Source organism: Scyliorhinus canicula, chromosome 29, assembly GCF_902713615.1.
Source record: "Scyliorhinus canicula chromosome 29, sScyCan1.1, whole genome shotgun sequence".
Classification (NCBI taxonomy): Eukaryota; Metazoa; Chordata; class Chondrichthyes; order Carcharhiniformes; family Scyliorhinidae; genus Scyliorhinus; species Scyliorhinus canicula.
In genome coordinates this window covers 9398867-9419034 of record NC_052174.1, presented here as the reverse complement: position 1 = coordinate 9419034, position 20168 = coordinate 9398867, and the positions used below count along the sequence as shown (strand labels likewise).

The following is a 20168-nucleotide window of genomic DNA, read 5'->3' as shown; positions in this document are numbered from 1 at the left end:
CGGCGATTCTCCGGCCCGCGATGGGCCGAAGTCCCGCCGCTTAAGAGGCCCCCTCCCGCCGCCGTGGTTTGAACCACCTCTGGTGGCGGCGGGATCGGCAGCGCGAGCGGGCCACCGGGGGGGGGGGGGGCGCGGGGCGATCGGACCCCGGGGGGGGGGTGCCCTCACGGTGGCCAGGCCCACGATCGGGGCCCACTGATTGGCGGGCGGGCCAGTGCCGTGTGGGGCACTCTTTTCCTTCCGCCGCCGCCGCCACGGCCTCCACCATGGAGAATCCCCCAGCCCGCATGCGCCGGTGGTGACGTCAGCGGGAGCTGACGCACCGGCGCATGCGCGAACCGGCGAAGGCCTTTCGGCCAGTCCCGCACCTTTGGGGAGGCCCGACGCCGGAGTGGTTGGCGCCACTCCGCAACGCCGGGACCCCCCCGCCCCGCCGGGTAGGGGAGAACCCCGCCCAAGGTTCCTGCACACTCAGATACCGTGCCATCTCTGCATTGCTCTGAGCTACATAACATAGACAACAGGGTTCCTTGTGGAGTCTGGAGAATCATCCTTGGCCCACCTGAATATTGAAATAATATTTCTTAAAGCTTTCTTCTCCGTGCCTCTTCCGGGACCCTGGCGACTCTCCCCGGCAGATTCCTCCTGGTCGGTAAGAGATGACTGCGTCTGTGTACCCTTTTATTTAATGTAGGGTTAGCGCTGCTGCCTCACAGCTTCACCGTCCCAGGTTCAATTCTGGCCTCAGGTGACTGTCTGTGTGGAGTGCGTTTAAACGTCCGCTCGGCGCCATGAGGCAGCACTGCTAACCACTGGGCCACCGTGCCACCCTCCCCATATTCCCTTTCACCCGTTTTTTAAAATCAGAAATATACCGCACTATGGGGGCAGCGAGTTCCACAAGTTCACCACCCTCTGCGAGAAGTAGTTCCTCCTCTTCTCAGTTCTCAATCTACCTCCTTTCAACCTATATCCGTGACCTCTGGTTCTAGATTGCCCCCACAAGGGGGAACATTTATCAATGCCTTTTAGTACTTTTTGTACCTCGATCAGATCCCCCTCTCATCCTTCTGAACTCCAGCGAGTATAAGCCCCCCCCCCCCCCCCCCCCCCCCCCCCCCCCCCCCCCCCGCCCCCTCCATGTTTTACCTGCTCCCTGCTTGTTCGAAAGCAGGCGGGGGGAGTTAAGATCGCGCCCTGCATTTCATACGGAAGAGACGCCACCATTCCACTTAAAATAGATAGCAAAAGAACACCACTTGTACGAGAGATTCTGCGGGTGAAGTTTACTTACTGCGCTACTTTTCTCTTGGGGGATGTCCTGGAAACTCTTTATCAGTGGTACAGAGATCCACGCGTGGCTTACGGTCGTGTCGAAAAATGTAACGTGATACTTTGACTGGAAAAGCAGCACAGGTGAACAAGGAGGTCACAATCGGAGAACCCGCCTCACGTCGTGCAACAGCGACACTTGCAAACAGAGCCGCGTGGCTCCAAACGCGCTCCCCTCCCAATGGTGCACAGAGTTGTACCGTTCGCAAAGCCACTGAATCTGTTTAGAGGCTGTTTAGGGGCTGTTTAGCACAGGGCTAAATCGCTGCCATTGAAAGCAGACCAAGGCAGGCCAGCAGCACGGTTCGATTCCCGTGCCAGCCTCCCCGGACAGGCGCCGGAATGTGGCGACTAGGGGCTTTTCACAGTAACTTCATTTCATAGATCACAGAATTTACAGTGCAGAAGGAGGCCATTCGACCCGTCGGGACTGCACCAGCTCTTGGAAAGAGCACCCTACCCAAGGTCAACACCTATCCCCATAACCCAGTAACCCCACCCAACACGAAGGGCAATTTTGGACACTAAGGGGCAATTTATCACGGCCAATCCACCCTAACCTGCACATCTTTGGACTGTGGGAGGAAACCGGAGCACCCGGAGGAAAGCCACGCACACACGGGGAGGATGTGCAGACTCCGCACAGACAGTGACCCAAACCGGAATCGAACCTGGGACCCTGGAGCTGTGAAGCCATTGTGCTATCCACAATGCTACCGTGCTGCCCATTTGAAGCCTACTCGCGACAATAAGCAAGTCTCCCCTCGGCCTCAACTCTCCATTGTCCTGCCCGCTCCCCATAACCCTTCAACCCATTACTATTTTAAAAATCTCTCTATCTCCTCCTTACATTTACTCACTATCCCGCCATCCCCCCCCGCACTCTGGGGCAGCGAATTCCACAGAGAAGTAATTTCTCCTCATCTCAGTTTTAAATCTGCCGCCCCTTATACTAAAACCGTGGCCTCTTTTTTTTTTAATATAATTTTTATTGGAATTTTTTACAGAAAATATAAAACATAACGACAAACAATGAAATGCAACAAAATAACCCATAATAACTGTAACACCCCCAGACCGTATCGATGCATGTATCACATCCCCCACCCCCCCAACCCCAATGAACAACAAAAGAACTTAAAAATAAATTTAAGTTAAATAAACAAACATAGTCATCGTCCGCCCCCCCACCTTTTCCCTCCCCCTTCCCCCCCCCCCCCCCCCCGGGTTGCTGCTGCTACTGTCCCCGTACCCTATCGTTGAGCCAGAAAGTCGAGAAAAGGTTGCCACCGCCTAAAGAACCCTTGTACCGACCCTCTCAGGGCGAATTTGACCTTCTCTAGCTTAATGAAACCCGCCATGTCATTGATCCAGGTCTCCACGCTTGGGGGCCTCGCATCCTTCCATTGTAGCAAGATCCTTCGCCTGGCTACTAGGGACGCAAAGGCCAGCACACCGGCCTCTTTCGCCTCCTGCACTCCCGGCTCCACCCCAACCCCAAATATCGCGAGTCCCCAGCCTGGCTTGACCCTGGATCCCACCACCCTCGACACCGTCCTCGCCACCCCCCTTCCAGAACTCCTCCAGTGCCGGGCATGCCCAGAACATATGGGCATGGTTCGCTGGACTCCCCGAGCACCTGACACACCTGTCTTCACCCCCAAAGAACCTACTCATCTTCGTCCCAGTCATGTGGGCCCGGTGCAGCACCTTGAATTGGATGAGGCTAAGCCGCGCACACGAGGAGGAAGAATTAACCCTCTCCCGGGCATCAGCCCATGTCCCGTCTTCGATCTGTTCCCCCAGTTTCTCCTCCCACTCCCTCTACTGACGCCTCCTCCACCTCCTGCATAACCTTGTAGATATCAGATATCTTCCCCTCTCCGACCCAGACCCCCGAAAGCACCCTGTCGCTCACCCCCCTCGCGGGAAGCGAAGGGAATCCCTCCACCTGCCGCCTAGCAAATGCCTTTACCTGCAGATACCTGAACATGTTCCCCGGGGGGAGCACAAATTTCTCCTCCAACTCCCCCAGGCTTGCAAACCTCCCATCAATAAACAGGTCCCTCAGCTGTCTGATGCCCGCTCTGTGCCAACCCTGAAATCCCCCATCAATGTTCCCCGGGACGAACCTATGGTTCCCCCTTAACAAAACCGTGACCTCTTGTTCTGGGTTGCCCCTCAAGGGGAAGCATCCCCTCCACGTCCACCTTGCCAATACCCTTTATCACCTTATAAAGAACTCTGGCAGATTTGTCAAAGACCTTCGGTGGCTGTGGCCTGTGAGCTACATTAGGCACGAGAACACAAGACGGGAGCAGGAGTGGACGGTCGAGTGTTCCGCCATTCAATACGATCATAGGTTTCAACTCCACCTCCCTGCCCCGTTCCCCAAATCCCTTGGTTCCTTGAGAGACGTTGTGATTTATCTTTCCAGCCAGCAGTATACCCCTACGCCCGTGGGTTTCCCACCACCTTGGGGTGAGAACCATCGAACCCCTACAGTGTAGAAGGAGGCCATTCAGCCCATCGAGTCTGCACCGACCCTCTGAAAGAACTCACCTTTTGGACTCTAAGGTGCAATTTTATCACGGCCAATCCCCCCCGAACCTGCGCATCTTTGGACTGTGTGGGGGGGGGGGGGGGGGAACCAGAGCACCCGGAGGAAACCCACGCAGACACAGGAGAGAGAAAGGGCAAACTCAACGCAGTCACCCGAGGCTGGAATCGGACCTGGGTCCCTGTCACCTTGCTGCCCTGTCACCTTGCCTCCTTCTGTGTCACATTGCCACCCTCTGTGTCACCTTGCCACTCTGCGTCACCTTGCCGCCCTCTGTGTCACCTTGCCACCCTGTGTCACATTGCCGCCCTGTGGCACCTTGCCGCCCTGTGTCACCTTGCCACCCTGTGTCACCTTGCCACCCTCTGTGTCACCTTGCCACCCTCTGTGTCACCTTGCCACCCTCTGTGTCACCTTGCCACCCTCTGTGTCACCTTGCTGCCCTGTGTCACCTTGCCACCCTGTGTCACCTTGCCACCCTCTGTGTCACCTTGCTGCCCTGTGTCACCTTGCCCCCCTCTGCGTCACATTGCTGCCGTGTTACCTTGCCGCCCTGTGGCACATTGCCACCCTCTGTGTCCCCTTGCCACCCTCTGTCTCACCTTGCTGCCCTCTGAGTCACCTTGCCACCCTGTGTCACCTTGCCCCCCTCTGCGTCACATTGCTGCCGTGTTACCTTGCCGCCGTGTGGCACATTGCCACCCTCTATGTCACAATGCCCACTCTGTGTCACCTTGCCACCCAGTGTCACCTTGCCACCCTGTGTCACCTTGCCACCCTGTGTCACCTTGCCACCCTCTGTGTCACCTTGCCACACTCTGTGTCACCTTGCCACCCTGTGTCACCTTGCCACCCTCTGTGTCACCTTGCCACCCTGTCACCTTACCACCCTGTCACCTGTCACACTGTGTCACCTTGCCACCCTCTGTGTCACCTTGCCACTCTGCGTCACCTTGCCGCCCTCTGTGTCACCTTGCCACCGTGTCACCTTGCCACCCTCTGTGTCACCTTGCCACCCGGTGTCACATTGCCACCCTCTGTGTCACCTTGTTGCCCTGCGTCACCTTGCTGCCCTCTGTGTCACCTTGACACTCTGTGTCCCCTTGCCACCCTGTCACCTTGCCACCCTCTGTGCCACCTTGCCACCCTCTGTGTCACCTTGCCCCCCCCTGTGTCACCTTGCCGCCCTCTGTGTCACCTTGCTGCCCTCTGGGTCACCTTGCCATCCTGTCACCTTGCCACCCTCTGTAAGACCTAGCTGCCCTGTGTTACCTTGCTGCCCTGTGTCCCCTTGCTCACCTGTGTCACCTTGCCACCCTGTCACCTTGCCACCCTCTGTGTCACCTTGCTCACCTGTGTCACCTTGCCACCCTGTCACCTTGCCACCCTCTGTGTCACCTTGCCACCCTGTCACCTTGCCACCCTCTGTGTCACCTTGCCACCCTGTGCCACCTTGCCACCGTCACCTTGCACCCTCTGTGTCACCTTGCCACCCTCTGTGTCACCTTGCCACCCTGTCACCTTGCCCCCCTGTGTCACCTTGCCACCCTCTGTGTCACCTTGCTGCCCTGTGTCACCTTGCCACCCTGTGTCACCTTGCCACCCTCTGTGTCACCTTATCACCCTCTGTGTCACCTTGCTGCCTTGTGTCACCTTGCCCCCCTCTGCGTCACATTGCTGCCGTGTTACCTTGCCGCCCTGTGGCACATTGCCACCCTCTGTGTCCCCTTGCCACCCTCTGTCTCACCGTGCTGCCCTGAGTCACCTTGCCACCCTCTGAGTCACCTTGCCACCCTGTGTCACCTTGCCCCCCTCTGCGTCACATTGCTGCTGTGTTACCTTGCCGCCCTGTGGCACATTGCCACCCTCTGTGTCACCTTGCTCCTCTGTGTCACCTTGCCACCCTCTGTGTCACAATGCCCACTCTGTGTCACCTTGCCACCCTGTGTCACCTTGCCACCGTGTCACCTTGCCACCCTCTGTGTCACCTTGCCACCCTGCCACCTTGCCACCCTGTCACCTTACCACCCTGTCACCTGTCACACTGTGTCACCTTACCACCCTCTGTGTCACCTTGCCACCCTCTGTGTCACCTTGCTGCCTTGTGTCACCTTGCCACCCTGTCTCACCTTGCTGCCCTCTGAGTCACCTTGCCACCCTCTGAGTCACCTTGCCACCCTGTGTCACCTTGCCCCCCTCTGCGTCACATTGCTGCCGTGTTACCTTGCCGCCCTGTGGCACATTGCCACCCTCTGTGTCACCTTGCTCCTCTGTGTCACCTTGCCACCCTCTGTGTCACAATGCCCACTCTGTGTCACCTTGCCACCCTGTGTCACCTTGCCACCGTGTCACCTTGCCACCCTCTGTGTCACCTTGCCACCCTGTCACCTTGCCACCCTGTCACCTTACCACCCTGTCACCTGTCACACTGTGTCACCTTACCACCCTCTGTGTCACCTTGCCACCCTCTGTGTCACCTTGCTGCCTTGTGTCACCTTGCCACCCTGTGTCACCTTGCTGCCTTGTGTCACCTTGCCATCCTGTGTCACCTTGCCACCCTCTGCGTCACCTTGCTGCCTTGTGTCACCTTGCCACCCTCTGCGTCACCTTGCCACCGTGTCCCCTTGCCGCCCTCTGTCACCTTACCACCCTCTGTGTCACCTTGCTGCCCTGCCACCTTGCCCCTCCTGTGTGTCACCTTGCCGCCCTCTGTGTCACCTTGCCACCGTGTCACCTTACCACCCTGTGTCACCTTGCCGCCGTGTCACCTTGCCACCCTGTCACCTTGCCACCCTCTATCACCTTGCCACCCTCTGTGTCACCTTGCCACCGTGTCACCTTGCCACCCTTTGTGTCACCTTGCCACCCTCTGTCACCTTGCCACCCTCTGTGTCACCTTGCCACCCTACCACGCTGTCACCTTGCCACCCTGTCACCGTGTCACCTTGCCACCCTGTGTCACCTTGCTGCCCTTTGTGTCACCTTGCCACCCTCTGTGTCACCTTACCAGCCTGTCACCTTGCCACCCTGTCACCTTGCCACCCTGTCACCTTGCTGCCCTCTGTGTCACCTTGCCACCCTGTCACCTTGCCACCCTTTGTGTCACCTTGCCACCCTCCGTGTCACCTTGCCACCCTCTGTGTCACCTTGCTGCCCTGTCACCTTGCCCCTGTGTCACCTTGCCACCCTCTGCGTCACCTTGCCGCCCTCTGTGTCACCTTGCCCCCCTCTGTGTCCCCTTGCCCCCCTCTGTGTCCCCTTGCCGCCCTGTGTCACCTTACCACCCTCTGTGTCACCTTGCTGCCCTGTGTCACCTTGCCACCCTGGGTCACCTTGCCACCCTGTGTCACCTTGCCACCCTCTGTGTCACCTTACCACCCTCTGTGTCACCTTACCACCCTCTGTGTCACCTTGCTGCCCTGCCACCTTGCCCCCGTGTCACCTTGCCACCCTGTGTCACCTTGCCACCCTGTGTCACCTTGCCACCCTCTGTGTCACCTTGCTGCCATGTCACCTTGCCCCCCTGTGTCACCTTGCCACCCTCTGCATCACCTTGCCACCCTGTCACCTTGCCACCCTCTGCATCACCTTGCCACCCTGTCACCTTGCCACCCTGTGTCACCTTGCCACCCTGTCACCTTGCTGCCGTGTCACCTTGCCACCCTGTCACCTTGCCACCCTGTGTCACCTTGCCACCCTCTGTGTCACCTTGCCACCCTGTGTCACCTTGCTGCCCTGTCACCTTGCCCCCGTGTCACCTTGCCACCCTCTGCGTCACCTTGCCGCCCTGTGTCACCTTACCACCCTCTGTGTCACCTTGCTGCCCTGTGTCACCTTGCCACCCTGGGTCACCTTGCTGCCCTGTGTCACCTTGCCACCCTGTGTCACCTTGCCACCCTGTCACCTTGCCACCCTCTGTGTCACCTTACCACCCTCTGTGTCACCTTACCACCCTCTGTGTCACCTTGCTGCCCTGCCACCTTGCCCCCGTGTCACCTTGCCACCCTGTGTCACCTTGCCACCCTGTGTCACCTTGCCACCCTCTGTGTCACCTTGCTGCCATGTCACCTTGCCCCCCTGTGTCACCTTGCCACCCTCTGCATCACCTTGCCACCCTGTCACCTTGCCACCCTCTGCATCACCTTGCCACCCTGTCACCTTGCTGCCCTGTGTCACCTTGCCACCCTGTCACCTTGCTGCCCTGTGTCACCTTGCCACCCTGTCACCTTGCTGCCCTGTGTCACCTTGCTGCCCTGTGTCACCTTGCCACCCTGTCACCTTGCCACCCTGTGTCACCTTGCCACCCTGTCACCTTGCTGCCCTGTGTCACCTTGCCACCCTGTCACCTTGCCACCCTGTGTCACCTTGCCACCCTCTGTGTCACCTTGCCACCCTCTGCGTCACCTTGCTACTCTGTGTGTCACCTTGCTACTCTGTGTGTCACCTTGCTGCCCTGTGTCACCTTGCCACCCTGTGTCACCTTGCCACCCTGTCACCTTGCCACCCTCTGTGTCACCTTACCACCCTCTGTGTCACCTTACCACCCTCTGTGTCACCTTGCTGCCCTGCCACCTTGCCCCCGTGTCACCTTGCCACCCTGTGTCACCTTGCCACCCTGTGTCACCTTGCCACCCTCTGTGTCACCTTGCTGCCATGTCACCTTGCCCCCCTGTGTCACCTTGCCACCCTCTGCATCACCTTGCCACCCTGTCACCTTGCCACCCTCTGCATCACCTTGCCACCCTGTCACCTTGCTGCCCTGTGTCACCTTGCCACCCTGTGTCACCTTGCCACCCTGTCACCTTGCTGCCCTGTGTCACCTTGCCACCCTGTCACCTTGCCACCCTGTGTCACCTTGCCACCCTCTGTGTCACCTTGCCACCCTCTGCGTCACCTTGCTACTCTGTGTGTCACCTTGCTGCCCTGTCACCTTGCCCCCCTGTGTCACCTTGCCACCCTGTCAACTTGCCACCCTGTCACTTTGCCACCGTGTCACCTTGCCACCCTGTCACCTTGCCACCCTGTGTCACCTTGCCACCCTCTGTGTCACCTTGCTGCCCTGTGTCTCCTTGCCCCCCTCTGTGTCACCTTGCCCCCCTCTGTGTCACCTTGCCCCCCTCTGTCACCTTGCCGCCACCCCGATGGGAAATGTCAACGCGGCTTCAATGGGAAATCCCACTGCCGAGCGGCGGGAGAGTAGAATCCCGCCACCAGCGAACGGCGCACCGCCGGGAATCACGCGACTAGGCGAACCGGAGAATCCGGCCCACTGGAATTGCGCTTCCTTTCAGCTCTCTGAATTGCGGGCAGGCATGACCGATCGGCCAAGGGGTATGCCGATCAGGCAGGTCCCAAATCCACCCAACTGATAAAGGGGAGCGAACACAATCTCCAACTCCCCCCCCCCCCCCCCCGCCCCCCCCCCCCCCCCAAATACTTTTTACATGTCTGTTTTAGCTGAGTGCTCCGAATTGTGATGGCAGAGGCAGGCCAGGCGTGTGTTTGGAAGGATTTGCAGGTGGGTACCCAACCCGTCCACCGCATTACCAGTGCCACCAGGTCCAGGAGTGGGGCCTGAACCTACACCACCCGGGCTGGAGGCTCAGACTTCCTCGGAGTTACATTAGACATCAGAATTATACTAACCGGAAACTGATCTGAGTCGCTCGTGAACATGAAGTATTTCCCAGTCTGAGGATCATGCTCCACCATCCCAGGCCACCTAGAAATGATTGAACATCCGTAGTTACTCACCCCAACTGGACGCAGGTCCGACGCTTATCCGCGATAATTAAATAAGGGAGCAGCAGAACCCGGCCGTCGAGAAGAGAGCGGGAGGCTCCACAGGCGCACCGCTCCCCCGCAGGCGGACTGGGTGGTGGGGGTCCCGACACCGGGTGGGATGGCAGTGCCTGCCGCCCCCCCGCCTCCTCTGGCATTTTACCAGCGGCGGGAAGGGTGGCGTGCGACCCACCCAAGGGGCCGAGTGAGGCACTTAAGTGACTGTGAAATGCAGGCCCTCCGCCCCCCCCCACTGGTATTTCACTCGTGGTGGTCCAGCACCTCTCCCCCCCCCCCCCCCCCCCCCCACCCGCTCAGTAAAACCCGGCAGCCCCTCTGCATCCCCTGGAGGGAGAGGGGTGGTCCACGCCGATCGGGAACCCACGGCCACGGAAGGATCCCTGAAGAGCCAGGGGCCCTGATTGAAAGGCATCAACTCGCGCCCTCATCCCCCCCCCCCCCCCCCCGGCCCCCCAACACCGGGGCCAGGGGCCTGCCTAGCTGGCCCCGACCGACTCCCGACTCCACTTACTTTCATTCCGAGTCTCCGCGACGGTTGCTATGCTCCGGGGACTAATTGCAGTGGTCACCGCGTCCCTGCTGGGACAGCCGGGCTCTCTGACCAACGACGGCTCTTCGAGACGCGACGTCTGTGTGTGTGTGTGTGTGTGTGTGGGGCGGGGAAGGGGGGGGGGGGAGATGGCGACGGCAGGCAACTAATTGCCTGCGGGCCATTAAACCTAGTCGTGGCTTTCAGGGCCAGAAGAGGCAGGGCTGCACTGGCATAGCTCAGTCGGCTAAACGGCTGGCTCGTGACACAGAGCGAGGCCCGCAGCGGCAGACGGCTGAGGTTATTCATAAAGCACGCCACCCCCCCCCCCCCCTCCTCCTTCTCAACCTTGCCCCTCGCCTGAGGTGTGGTGATCCTCAGGTCAAATCACACCCATAGAGGAAAGCAGCCTCGAAAGTTGATCGTCTGGGACTACGGTGACTTTCCCTTCACCATCCGGGATTGGCACCGTGGCCGTGCCCTGAGTTAGTAGGGCAGATGTCCCAGAGGAGGAGGAGGAGGAGGAGGAGGACGAGGAGGACAAGGAGGAGGAGGAGGAGGACAAGGAGGAGGAGGACGAGGAGGAGGACGACGACGACGACGACGCCGCCACCACCCCCACGTGATGGAACGATTAAAATCGATGATGCTCAAGGGAACAGAATTGGAAGAGCAGAGATCTTGGGAGGGTCATGGGACTGGAGGGGGTGACTGCAGTGAAAGGGAGGGGATGGGGAGGCCACGGAAGGATTTGGAATCAAGGATGAGAACTTTGAAACTGAATCAATGTCTTCCCAGGAGCCACTATCGGCCAGCGAGCAGAGGGGTAATCGGTAAATGAGGGCAGAGGGGTGCCAGCAAGGGCACCGACAGCAGAGTTTTGGATGTGCCTTTAGTTTACTGAGAGAAGAATGCGGGGGCGGGGGGGCGGGCAGAAGTGCCTGGGGTGCTCAAGTCGAGAAGTAACAAAAGGCCTGCATGAGGGTTTCAGCAACAGGCGAGTTAAGGCAGGGGGCAGAGTCAGGAGGGAGAAATAGGCAACCTTTGGCAGCCTAATTATAGGCTCAAATCTCGAAGTGGGTCAGCACGTTGGCACAGTGGTTAGCGCCGCTGCCTCACGGCGCCAGGGTCCCGGGTTCAATTCCGTCAATTCCGGCCTCGGGTAACTGTCTGTGGAGTTTGCATATCCCCCCCCCCCCCCCCCCCCCCGGCCGTGTCTGCGTGGGTTTCCTCCGGGTGCTCCGGTTTCCTCCCGCAAGTCCAAAGACGTGCAGGTTAGGTGGATTGGCCGTGCTAAATTGCCCCTTCGTGTCCAAAGGTGTGCAGGTTAGATGGGGTTGCGGGGCTAAGGGGGGGGGGGGGTGGTCTTTCAGAGGGCCGGTGCAGACTCGATTAGCCGCCCCCCTGCGCTGTCGGGATTCTATGGGCTTCAATCACATCACCAAATGGGCCAAGTTGGCATCTCTAAAGAAGACGGATATTTGGAAAGATGAAGGGCTTTGACGGAGGGAGATAAGAAAAGTGGTTACCCGCTGGCAGAAGGGTCAGTAAGCAGATTTACGGTGAACGGCAATTCCAGGAAAAATATTTTTTACCCAACTTTATTATGGTTAAGGATGCACCGCCTTTAAAGATCGAGCAGAAACCATTGAAGGCAAATAGATGAGTGCTTGAGGGAGAGAAAATGATTGTGTCTATGGGGAAAGAGCACATAGGGGAGTTGGTCTGATTGGACGAGCTGGACGGTTCGATCATTCTCCGTATCTTAGAAATTGGCAGGAAGTGTGGTTAAGGAGGTGGGATCTCAAACAGCATCTCAAGCGAGGAAAACAAGGCAGAGTGAAGGGGCGGGATTCTCCCGTACCCGGAGGGGCGGGGAGTCCTCCGCACCTTCAGGGGCTAGGCCGGCGCCGGAGTGGCTTGCGCCCCGCCGGCTGGCGTGGAAGGCCTTTGGCGCCACGTCAGCCGGGGCCGAAGGGACTCCGCCGGCCGGCGCGAGCCCGCGCATGCGCGGGAGAGTCAGCGGCTGCTGATGTCATCCTCGCGCATGTGTGGGAGGGGGGATTCACCTACGCATCGGTCATCGCGGAGGCTGACACGGCCGACGCGTAGGAAAAGAGTGCCCCCACGGCACAGGCCCGCCCACGGATCGGTGGGCCCCGATCGCGGGCCAGGCCACCGTGGGGGCACCCCCCCGGGGGCCAGATCGCCCCGCGCCCCCCTCCCCCAGGACCCCGGAGCCTGCCCACACCGCCAGGTCCCGCCAGTAAGGGACCTAGTCTAATTTACGTCGGCGGGACTGGCAAAGAACCAGCGGGACTTCGGCCCATCGCAGGTGCCGGAGAATTCGCCGGCCGGCAGGAACGGGATTCACGCCGCCCCCCCCCCCCCCCCCCCCACCCCGGCGATTCTCCCACCCGGCAGGGTGTCGAATAACCCCGCCCAAGGAGGGGTGCGGGGAAGGGATTCCAGAGCTTGGATACCCAGCCTGCTGAAGGGGCGGAAAAAATGGCAACGTATAATAAGAAACAGGAATAGTCTCCGTGCACCGTGTTGAGGAGCCCACCATGGGTATCCAAGCTGCTTCGCCCAGACTATGGAACCAGGGACCAGCTCGGCATAAATAATATCCTTCTCTCTTCCATCCCAGACTTCCTCTGGCAGGTCGCACATATTGTACATCGGGTCTGCAACACACAGTTTAACAACGTTATTCAACTCGAACAAGCATCCACGGCGACAGGTTTCTGTACGTCCAGAGTGCCAACTCCCCCTCGTTACGGGAATAGGCCCTCATCTGCAAAGCGCCTCCCGTAACCTCAGAATGTCCCCAAGTGCTACACCCAGCCGGTGAAGCGCCTTTTGAAGTGTGTTCACCTTTGCACGGCAGGAAAAGCGGTCGCAGATTTGCACACGCACAGCGGGTCCCCGTGAATATCAATGCGCCGATGGCCGGGTCGTCCGTTTGCGAGACGGGAGCTTTGATGCCCATTCGAGGGGAGCAAAATGGCCGCTGGCTTTAGGGCGTAGATGGGCGGCCGATCTTAAAAGCGCCCATCCGAGGCTTAAGGGAAATCCGCAGCTCGTTTGGGAATGTTGTGTCCAATTCTGGACAGTGCACTTTTGGAGGGGTGTCAGGCCTTAAGGGGGGGGTGGTGACTTCACCAAAATGGTTCCAGGGGTGAGGGACTTCGGTCATGCTGTTATGGGCCAGGGTTTAGAAAACTCCAAAGTATATAATGGAATTCACCTGACCTATAACTGTTTATTGATTTTGGTTACGATGAGCACAAGAGCCTGCCTTTCAGGTTTTATTCAACAGAGTTCTTAGGCGCTTGCAATAAAGAAAAAGCTTTATTCTACGAATTGAGTTAACATTTGTATAAACACACAATTTTTAATCAACTACAAACAAAAGACCCCGCACAGCTACAGCACTCTATGAATTAAGTACCCTGAATGAATTCCCCCTTAATTCATATTTTGTTACTGAATTGGAACAGTTAAAGTACCCTTAATGAATTCCCTCATCCCGTGGGCAGCACGGTAGCATGGTGGTTAGCATAAATGCTTCACAGCTCCAGGGTCCCAGGTTCGATTCCCAGCTTGGGTCACTGTCTGTGCGGAGTCTGCACGTCCTCCCCCTGTGTGCGTGGGTTTCCTCCGGGTGCTCCGGTTTCCTCCCACAGTCCAAAGATGTGCGGGTTAGGTGGATTGACCGTGATAAATTGCCCGTAGTGTCCTAATAAAAGTAAGGTTAAGGGGGGGGGGGTTGTTGGGTTACGGGTATAGGGTGGATACGTGGGTTTGAGTAGGGTGATCATGGCTCGGCACAACATTGAGGGCCGAAGGGCCTGTTCTGTGCTGTACTGTTCTATGTTCTATGTTCTAAGATGCACGTTTCAAAGTAAACGAGGGGTTGAGGCAGCTTGAGTCATGGGGATGGTTTCCGAACAGAGCAGATGAGGAAAACCTGTTTCCTGTTGGAGGTAAGGATCAGGAACCGAGAAGGCAGAGATTTGAGGTCATTGTTGCACGTCCTCCCCGTGTCTGCGTGGGTTTCCTCCGGGTGCTCCGGTTTCCTCCCACAGTCCAAAGATGTGCGGGTTAGGTGGATTGGCCTTGATAAATTGCCCTTAGTGTCCAAAATTGCCCTTAGTGTTGAGTGGGGTTACTGGGATATGGGTGGAGGTGTTAACCTTGGGTAGGGCGCTCTTTCCAGGAGCCCGGTGCAGACTCTATGGGCCGAATGGCCTCTTTCTGTGCTGTAAATTCTATGAATCTATGATATACTGGTGTATATTCTGACAGTGTATCCAATTAAGGGGCAATTTAGCGTGGCCAATCCGCCTACCCTGCACATCTTTTGGGTTGTGGGGGCGAAACCCACGCAGACACGGGGAGAACGTGCAAACTCCACACGGACAGTGACCCGGAGCCGGGATTGAACCCGGGACCTCGGCGCCGTGAGGCAGCAGGGCCATCCCACTGCGCCGCCGCGCTGCCCCGAGCACAAAGGTTTTCGACAGACTGTTCCCCTCCGCGTGGGGGGGGGGGGGGGGGGGGGACAGGCTGGCGGAAGCAACGACATGGCTGTGTGCGCCGCGGAAGGGTTACCCGGTTACCTGGGTTCTGACTGCACGTCCAGTCCTCTGGCAGGGTTACTGGGTCCACGCTGTCTTCCAGCCGTCTCCACTTTCCGCATTTCTTCTTGCTGCACTGCACCCAGGCCACATAGTTGTCTGCAAAGGAAATAGAGGACATAAGAGTCAGCAGAGGCCAACCTTCAGTAACCCACCGGTTAGCCGGGAGCGGAAGGGACTGAGTGCGGCCATCTCAAGCGTCTCGGCTTTTCGCAAAATCCCAAGTGGTTTTTTTTTAAGAGCGCCGGCGATTTGAGTTAAAAGCGGCCCCGCCTTACTCTAAGCTGCGCAGCGGTAAAATAAAAGGAACTCGACAAAGGGCAGCACGGTAGCATGGTGGTTAGCATAAATGCTTCACAGCTCCAGGGTCCCGGGTTCGATTCCCGGCTGGGTCACTGTCTGTGTGGAGTCTGCACATCCTCCCCGTGTGTGCGTGGGTTTCCTCCGGGTGCTCCGGTTTCCTCCCACAGTCCAAAGATGTGCGGGTTAGGTGGATTGGCCGTGCTAAATTGCCCGTAGTGTCCTAAAAGTAAGGTTAAGGGGGTTGTTGGGTTACGGGTATAGGGTGGATACGTGGGTTTGAGTAGGGTGATCATGGCTCGGCACAACATCGAGGGCCGAAGGGCCTGTTCTGTGCTGTACTGTTCTATGTTCTAAAGCCCGGGCATTTCGGCCATCCAGCAGTTGTTCCATTACGAGAATGCAAAGCCGCTTCCCCAGAGGGGAGAAGACGGGGGTAAACCTGAAGGCGAGTCTTCCCACGACAGGCTCAGCCACCTCCAGGCTTTAACAACAGCCTGAAAACACGGTGTGTGTGTCCCCCACCCCCAACGTGCCAGCTCTCTTAAATGCCCCATGAGGAGCACCTAAAGTAGCACAGCGGTTAGCACAGTTCCTTCACAGCTCCAGGGTCCCGGGTTCGATTCCCAGCTTGGGTCACTGTCCGCGCGGCGTCTGCACGTTCTCCCCCGTGTCTGCGTGGGTTTCCTCCGGGCGCTCCGGTTTCCTCCCACAAGTCCCGAAAGACGCGCTTGTTGGGTGAATTGGACATTCTGTATTCTCCCTCCGTGTACCCAAACAGGCGCCGGAGTGTGGCGACGAGGGGCTTTTCACAGTAACTTCATTGCAGCATTAATGTGAACCTACTTGTGACACTAATAAAGATTGGGAACAGCACTTAAAAGTGACGAGGGGCAGCAACAACAACACCCATCTACACCCATCTACACACGCGCGATCAACCCGTCAAACGTTCGAAGTTGCCTCTCGGGGTCCGCCTGTGGACAAATGTACCACCGAGTCACGTGACGCCCCATTAGGCCAGGCGGTCAAAAGCTTGATCAAAGCGGCAGGTATGAAGGAGCTGTGTGTCAAAGGAAGGGATGGAGGTGGAGACGTGGCGGCGTTTAGGGAGAAAGTTCCAGAGCTTAGGACCTGAAGGCACAGCTGCCAATGTGGAGCAAAGAGACAATTAGCTCGAGGCCCGAATCAGTCTCATTTAATAATCATAATCATCTCTATTCACGTCACAAGTAATTTTTTTTTCAAAGTCTGCCCCTAAAGTCCATTTTGTTTTGCGTTTTTTTTTTCAAACGGGGAAGGAAATTGCTCTCTGGATTTACAATGCCTGGCTATTTCCTTCCTGATGACCCAGCAAATTTTCGACACAAACAACAGGACAGAAACACATTCGAGTGGTCCTCCACCACCCCCCCCCCCCCCCCCCCAGCATGTTTGCACGCTTTTGAATCGCACGGCGGAAGTAATGCTTTGAAAGGGCTGCAAGGCATTCCAGCCTGATATTCAGTCATTCCCAGAACTGCAGGATACTGGGAGCACAGGAGGCCATTCGGCTCACTGTGTCTGCACCGGCTCTCCGAGCGAGCAATCTACTGAGTGCCGTTCTCCCCATAACCCTGCCCACGTTGTTGCATTTTAAGTAGCAGTCTAATTTCCCCTGTTAAATGCCGCGATCGGACCAACCTCAGGCACACTTGTCAGGTCAGGCATCTCAGCTCCTGGGCATCACTGCAGGAGTTCCTCAGGGTAGTGTCCCAGGCCCAACCAATCTCAGCTGCTTCATCTATGACCTCCCTTCCTTCATAAGGTCAGAAGTGGGGATGTTTGCGGATGACTGCACATTGCTCAGCACCGTTCGCGACTCCTCAGACACTCAAGCAGTCCATGTCCAAATGCAGCGAGACCTGGACAATACCAAGGCTCGGGCTGACGTGCGGCAACTTACATTCGCTCCACTAAAGGGCCAGGCACTGACCATCTCCTACAAGAATCAAAGAATCATAGAATTTACAGTGCAGAAGGAGGCCATTCAGCCCATCGAGTCTGCACCGGCCCTTACAAAGTGCACCCCACTCAAATCCACATCTCTACCTTATCCCCGTAACCCCCACTTAACCTTACTGGACACTAAGGGCAATTTATCATGACCAATCCACCTAACCTGCACATCTTTGGACCGTGGGAGGAAACCGGAGCACCCGGAGGAAACCCACGCAGACACGGGGAGAACGTGCAGACTCCGCACAGACAGTGACCCAAGTCGGGAATTGAACCTGGGTCCCAGGAGCTGTGAATCAACTGTGCTAACCACTATGCTACCGTGTTGGCCTCTCATACAAGAGAGGATCTAATCATCGCCCCTTGACATTCAATGGCTTTACCTCCACTATCCACATCCTGGGGGGGTTACCATTGATCAGAAACTGAACTGGGCCCGGCCAGATTAATACTGTGGCTGCCAGGGCAGGTCAGAGGCTAGGAATCGTGCAGTGAGTAACTCACTTCCTGAACCCCCCCCCCTCACCAAAGCCTGTCCACCATCTACAAGACGCAAGTCAGGAGCCTAATGGAATACTCTCCACTTGCCTGGATGAGCGCAGCTCCAACAGCACTCAGGACACCATCAAGGACAAAGCAAACCCGCTTGATTGGCACCCCTTCCACTCACATTCTCCCTTCATCAGTGGCAGCCGTGTGTACCGTCTACAAGATGCACTACAGCAACTCACCAAGGCTCCTTAGGCAGCACCTTCCAAACCCACGGCCTCTACCATCTAGAGGGACAAGAGCAGCAGATCCTTGGGAACCCCACCACTTGGAGGTTCCCCTCCAGGCCGCTCACCATCCCGACTTGGAAATATATCGGCCGTTCCTTCACTGTCGCTGGGTCACTATCACGGAACTCCCTCCCTAACAGCACAGTGAGTGTACCTACACCACAAGATCACGGAACTCCCCCACCACCTCTCCTTCCAACAGCACCAAAGGCGGGATTCTCCCGCAATCAGCAGGGCGGCCCGTACCGACGCCAAGAGCGGCGTGGACCACTCCGGTGTCAGGCTGCCCGGAATTTGCGGAATCCTCCGCAACTCCGGGGGCTAGGCCAGCGCGAGAGGGGTTGACACCACGCCAACCGGCGCAGAAGGGCCTCCGCCAACCGGCGCGAGTTGGCACATGTGGAGGACTGCCCAGCATGTTCTGGCGCATGCGCAGAACCGCCGGCGTGTTTCCTGCGCCATGCGCAGGGGGTCTCTTCGCCGCGCCGGCCACGGCCGAGCCTTACAGAGGCCGGCGCGGAGGGAAAGAGTGCCCCCACGGCACAGGCCCGCCCACAGATCGGTGGACCCCGATCGCGGGCCAGGCCTCCGTGGGGACCCTCCCCGGGGCTGGATCGCCGCCCCCCCCCCCCCCCCCCCCCCCCCAAGCCTCATGATTTTTAACACCTCTATCAAATCTCCTCTCGGCCTTCTTTTTTTGGAGGCAAACATTCCCAACGTCTCCAATCTATTTTCGTCAGGGTGGAGCAGTGGGTTAGCCCTGCAGCCTCACGGCGCCGATGTCCCAGGTTCGATCCCGGCTCCGGGGTCACCGTCCGTGTGGAGTTTGCACATTCTCCCCGTGTCTGCGTGGGATTCGCCCCCCACAACCCAAAGATGTGCAGGCGAGGTCGGTGGATTGGCCGCGCTAAATCGCCCCTTTATTTGAAAAAATGAATTGGGTAATCTAAATTAATTTTTTTTTAAACTAAAGGGGGGAGATGTCGGCCTTTTCTTGCGCTGCAAGTCTGTGGAAAAGTGGAGTCTTCCCCTTCCTTTTAAGGATTTTTTTAAACCTGGCACGAAGAATAGGGAAGAGCAGCAGGCTGTTCTTGCTGAAGTACCGCACTCCCGCCAGCAGATGGCTCTGCTTCTGTGCGAGGGTTGGTGGTTTTGCGTTGTTGCACGGAACAGTTCAGTTTGCTTGGCTCCCCGGTAAGACTGGCTCATTTACAAGTGCGACACTTTCAAGACGTAACCCAGAACCCGCCCGAGATCGAGCCCCCTGAGATCGTCTGTGAGGCAGCCCACGGCAACGTTACAGAGCAACATAAAATTTGGCATTAAAATTGAAACGTTACAGGAGCAAACGTTACAGAGCAACATAAAATTTGACATTAAAATTTAACATACGCGTGATCATAAGTGTCGTAGAATTTACAGAGCAGGAGGCCATTCGGCCCATCGAGTCTGCACCCGCCCTGGGAAAGAGCACCCTGCTTAAGCCCACGTTCCACCCTATCCCCGTAAACCAGTAACACCCCCTTAATCTTTTGGACACTAAGGGGCAATTGAGCGCGGCTAATCCACCCTAACCTGCACATCTTTGGACTGTGGGTGGAAACCCGTGGAAACCCACTGTGGTGAATGTAATTCACACTGTAATATATGATACCACATTATTGTAAGCGCAGTTGCGTTGCCCGACCACTAGGGGGAGTAGCACTGGGAATGCGTAGGAGTTTGTACAGGGCTCCACCCTTGGCTCCGCCCACGGCTCCTCCCTCTGGACTGCTGTATCAAGATCAATGCCCAGAGCCAGCCGACCAGTTCATCCAGGGTTCATCATGTTACAGGCTGGCTCTGTTGTCAGTAGATTAAAACCACTGTTCATATCTTAAAGCACGTGTCTCGTGAATTGATGGTCCCATCGCCCACGCAGACACGGGAAGTGCCAACTCTGCACATAGTCACCCGAGGCCGGAAATGAACCTGGGACCCTAGCGCGGCGAGGCAGCGGTGCTAACCCACTGCGCCACCGTGTCGTGATTCAGCGCTTCAAGTATCAATTTAATAAGGAAACATTTAAAAAAAATAAATTTAGAGTACCCAATTATTTATTTTCTTTCCAATTAAGGGGCAATTTAGCGTGGCCAAGCGACCTCACCAGCACATCTTTGGGTTGTGGGGCCGAAACCCACGCAGACACGGGGAGAGTGTGCAAACTCCACACGGGCAGTGACCCA

At 57.4% G+C, this 20168-nt stretch overlaps 1 protein-coding gene across 1 annotated transcript in view; it reads right to left on the bottom strand.

The window, feature by feature from the left end:
* Nucleotides 1–20168, bottom strand: part of LOC119958302 (zinc finger CW-type PWWP domain protein 1-like) — a 71489-nt gene that overhangs the window by 30144 nt on the left and 21177 nt on the right. The window contains exons 4-7 of the mRNA XM_038786738.1: nucleotides 14849–14965; nucleotides 12790–12910; nucleotides 9539–9614; nucleotides 1295–1399 (exon numbers count right to left, since the gene is read on the bottom strand). Coding sequence (XP_038642666.1) covers nucleotides 1295–1399; nucleotides 9539–9614; nucleotides 12790–12910; nucleotides 14849–14965 — 419 coding nt within the window. The remainder of the gene's footprint in view (nucleotides 1–1294; nucleotides 1400–9538; nucleotides 9615–12789; nucleotides 12911–14848; nucleotides 14966–20168) is intronic.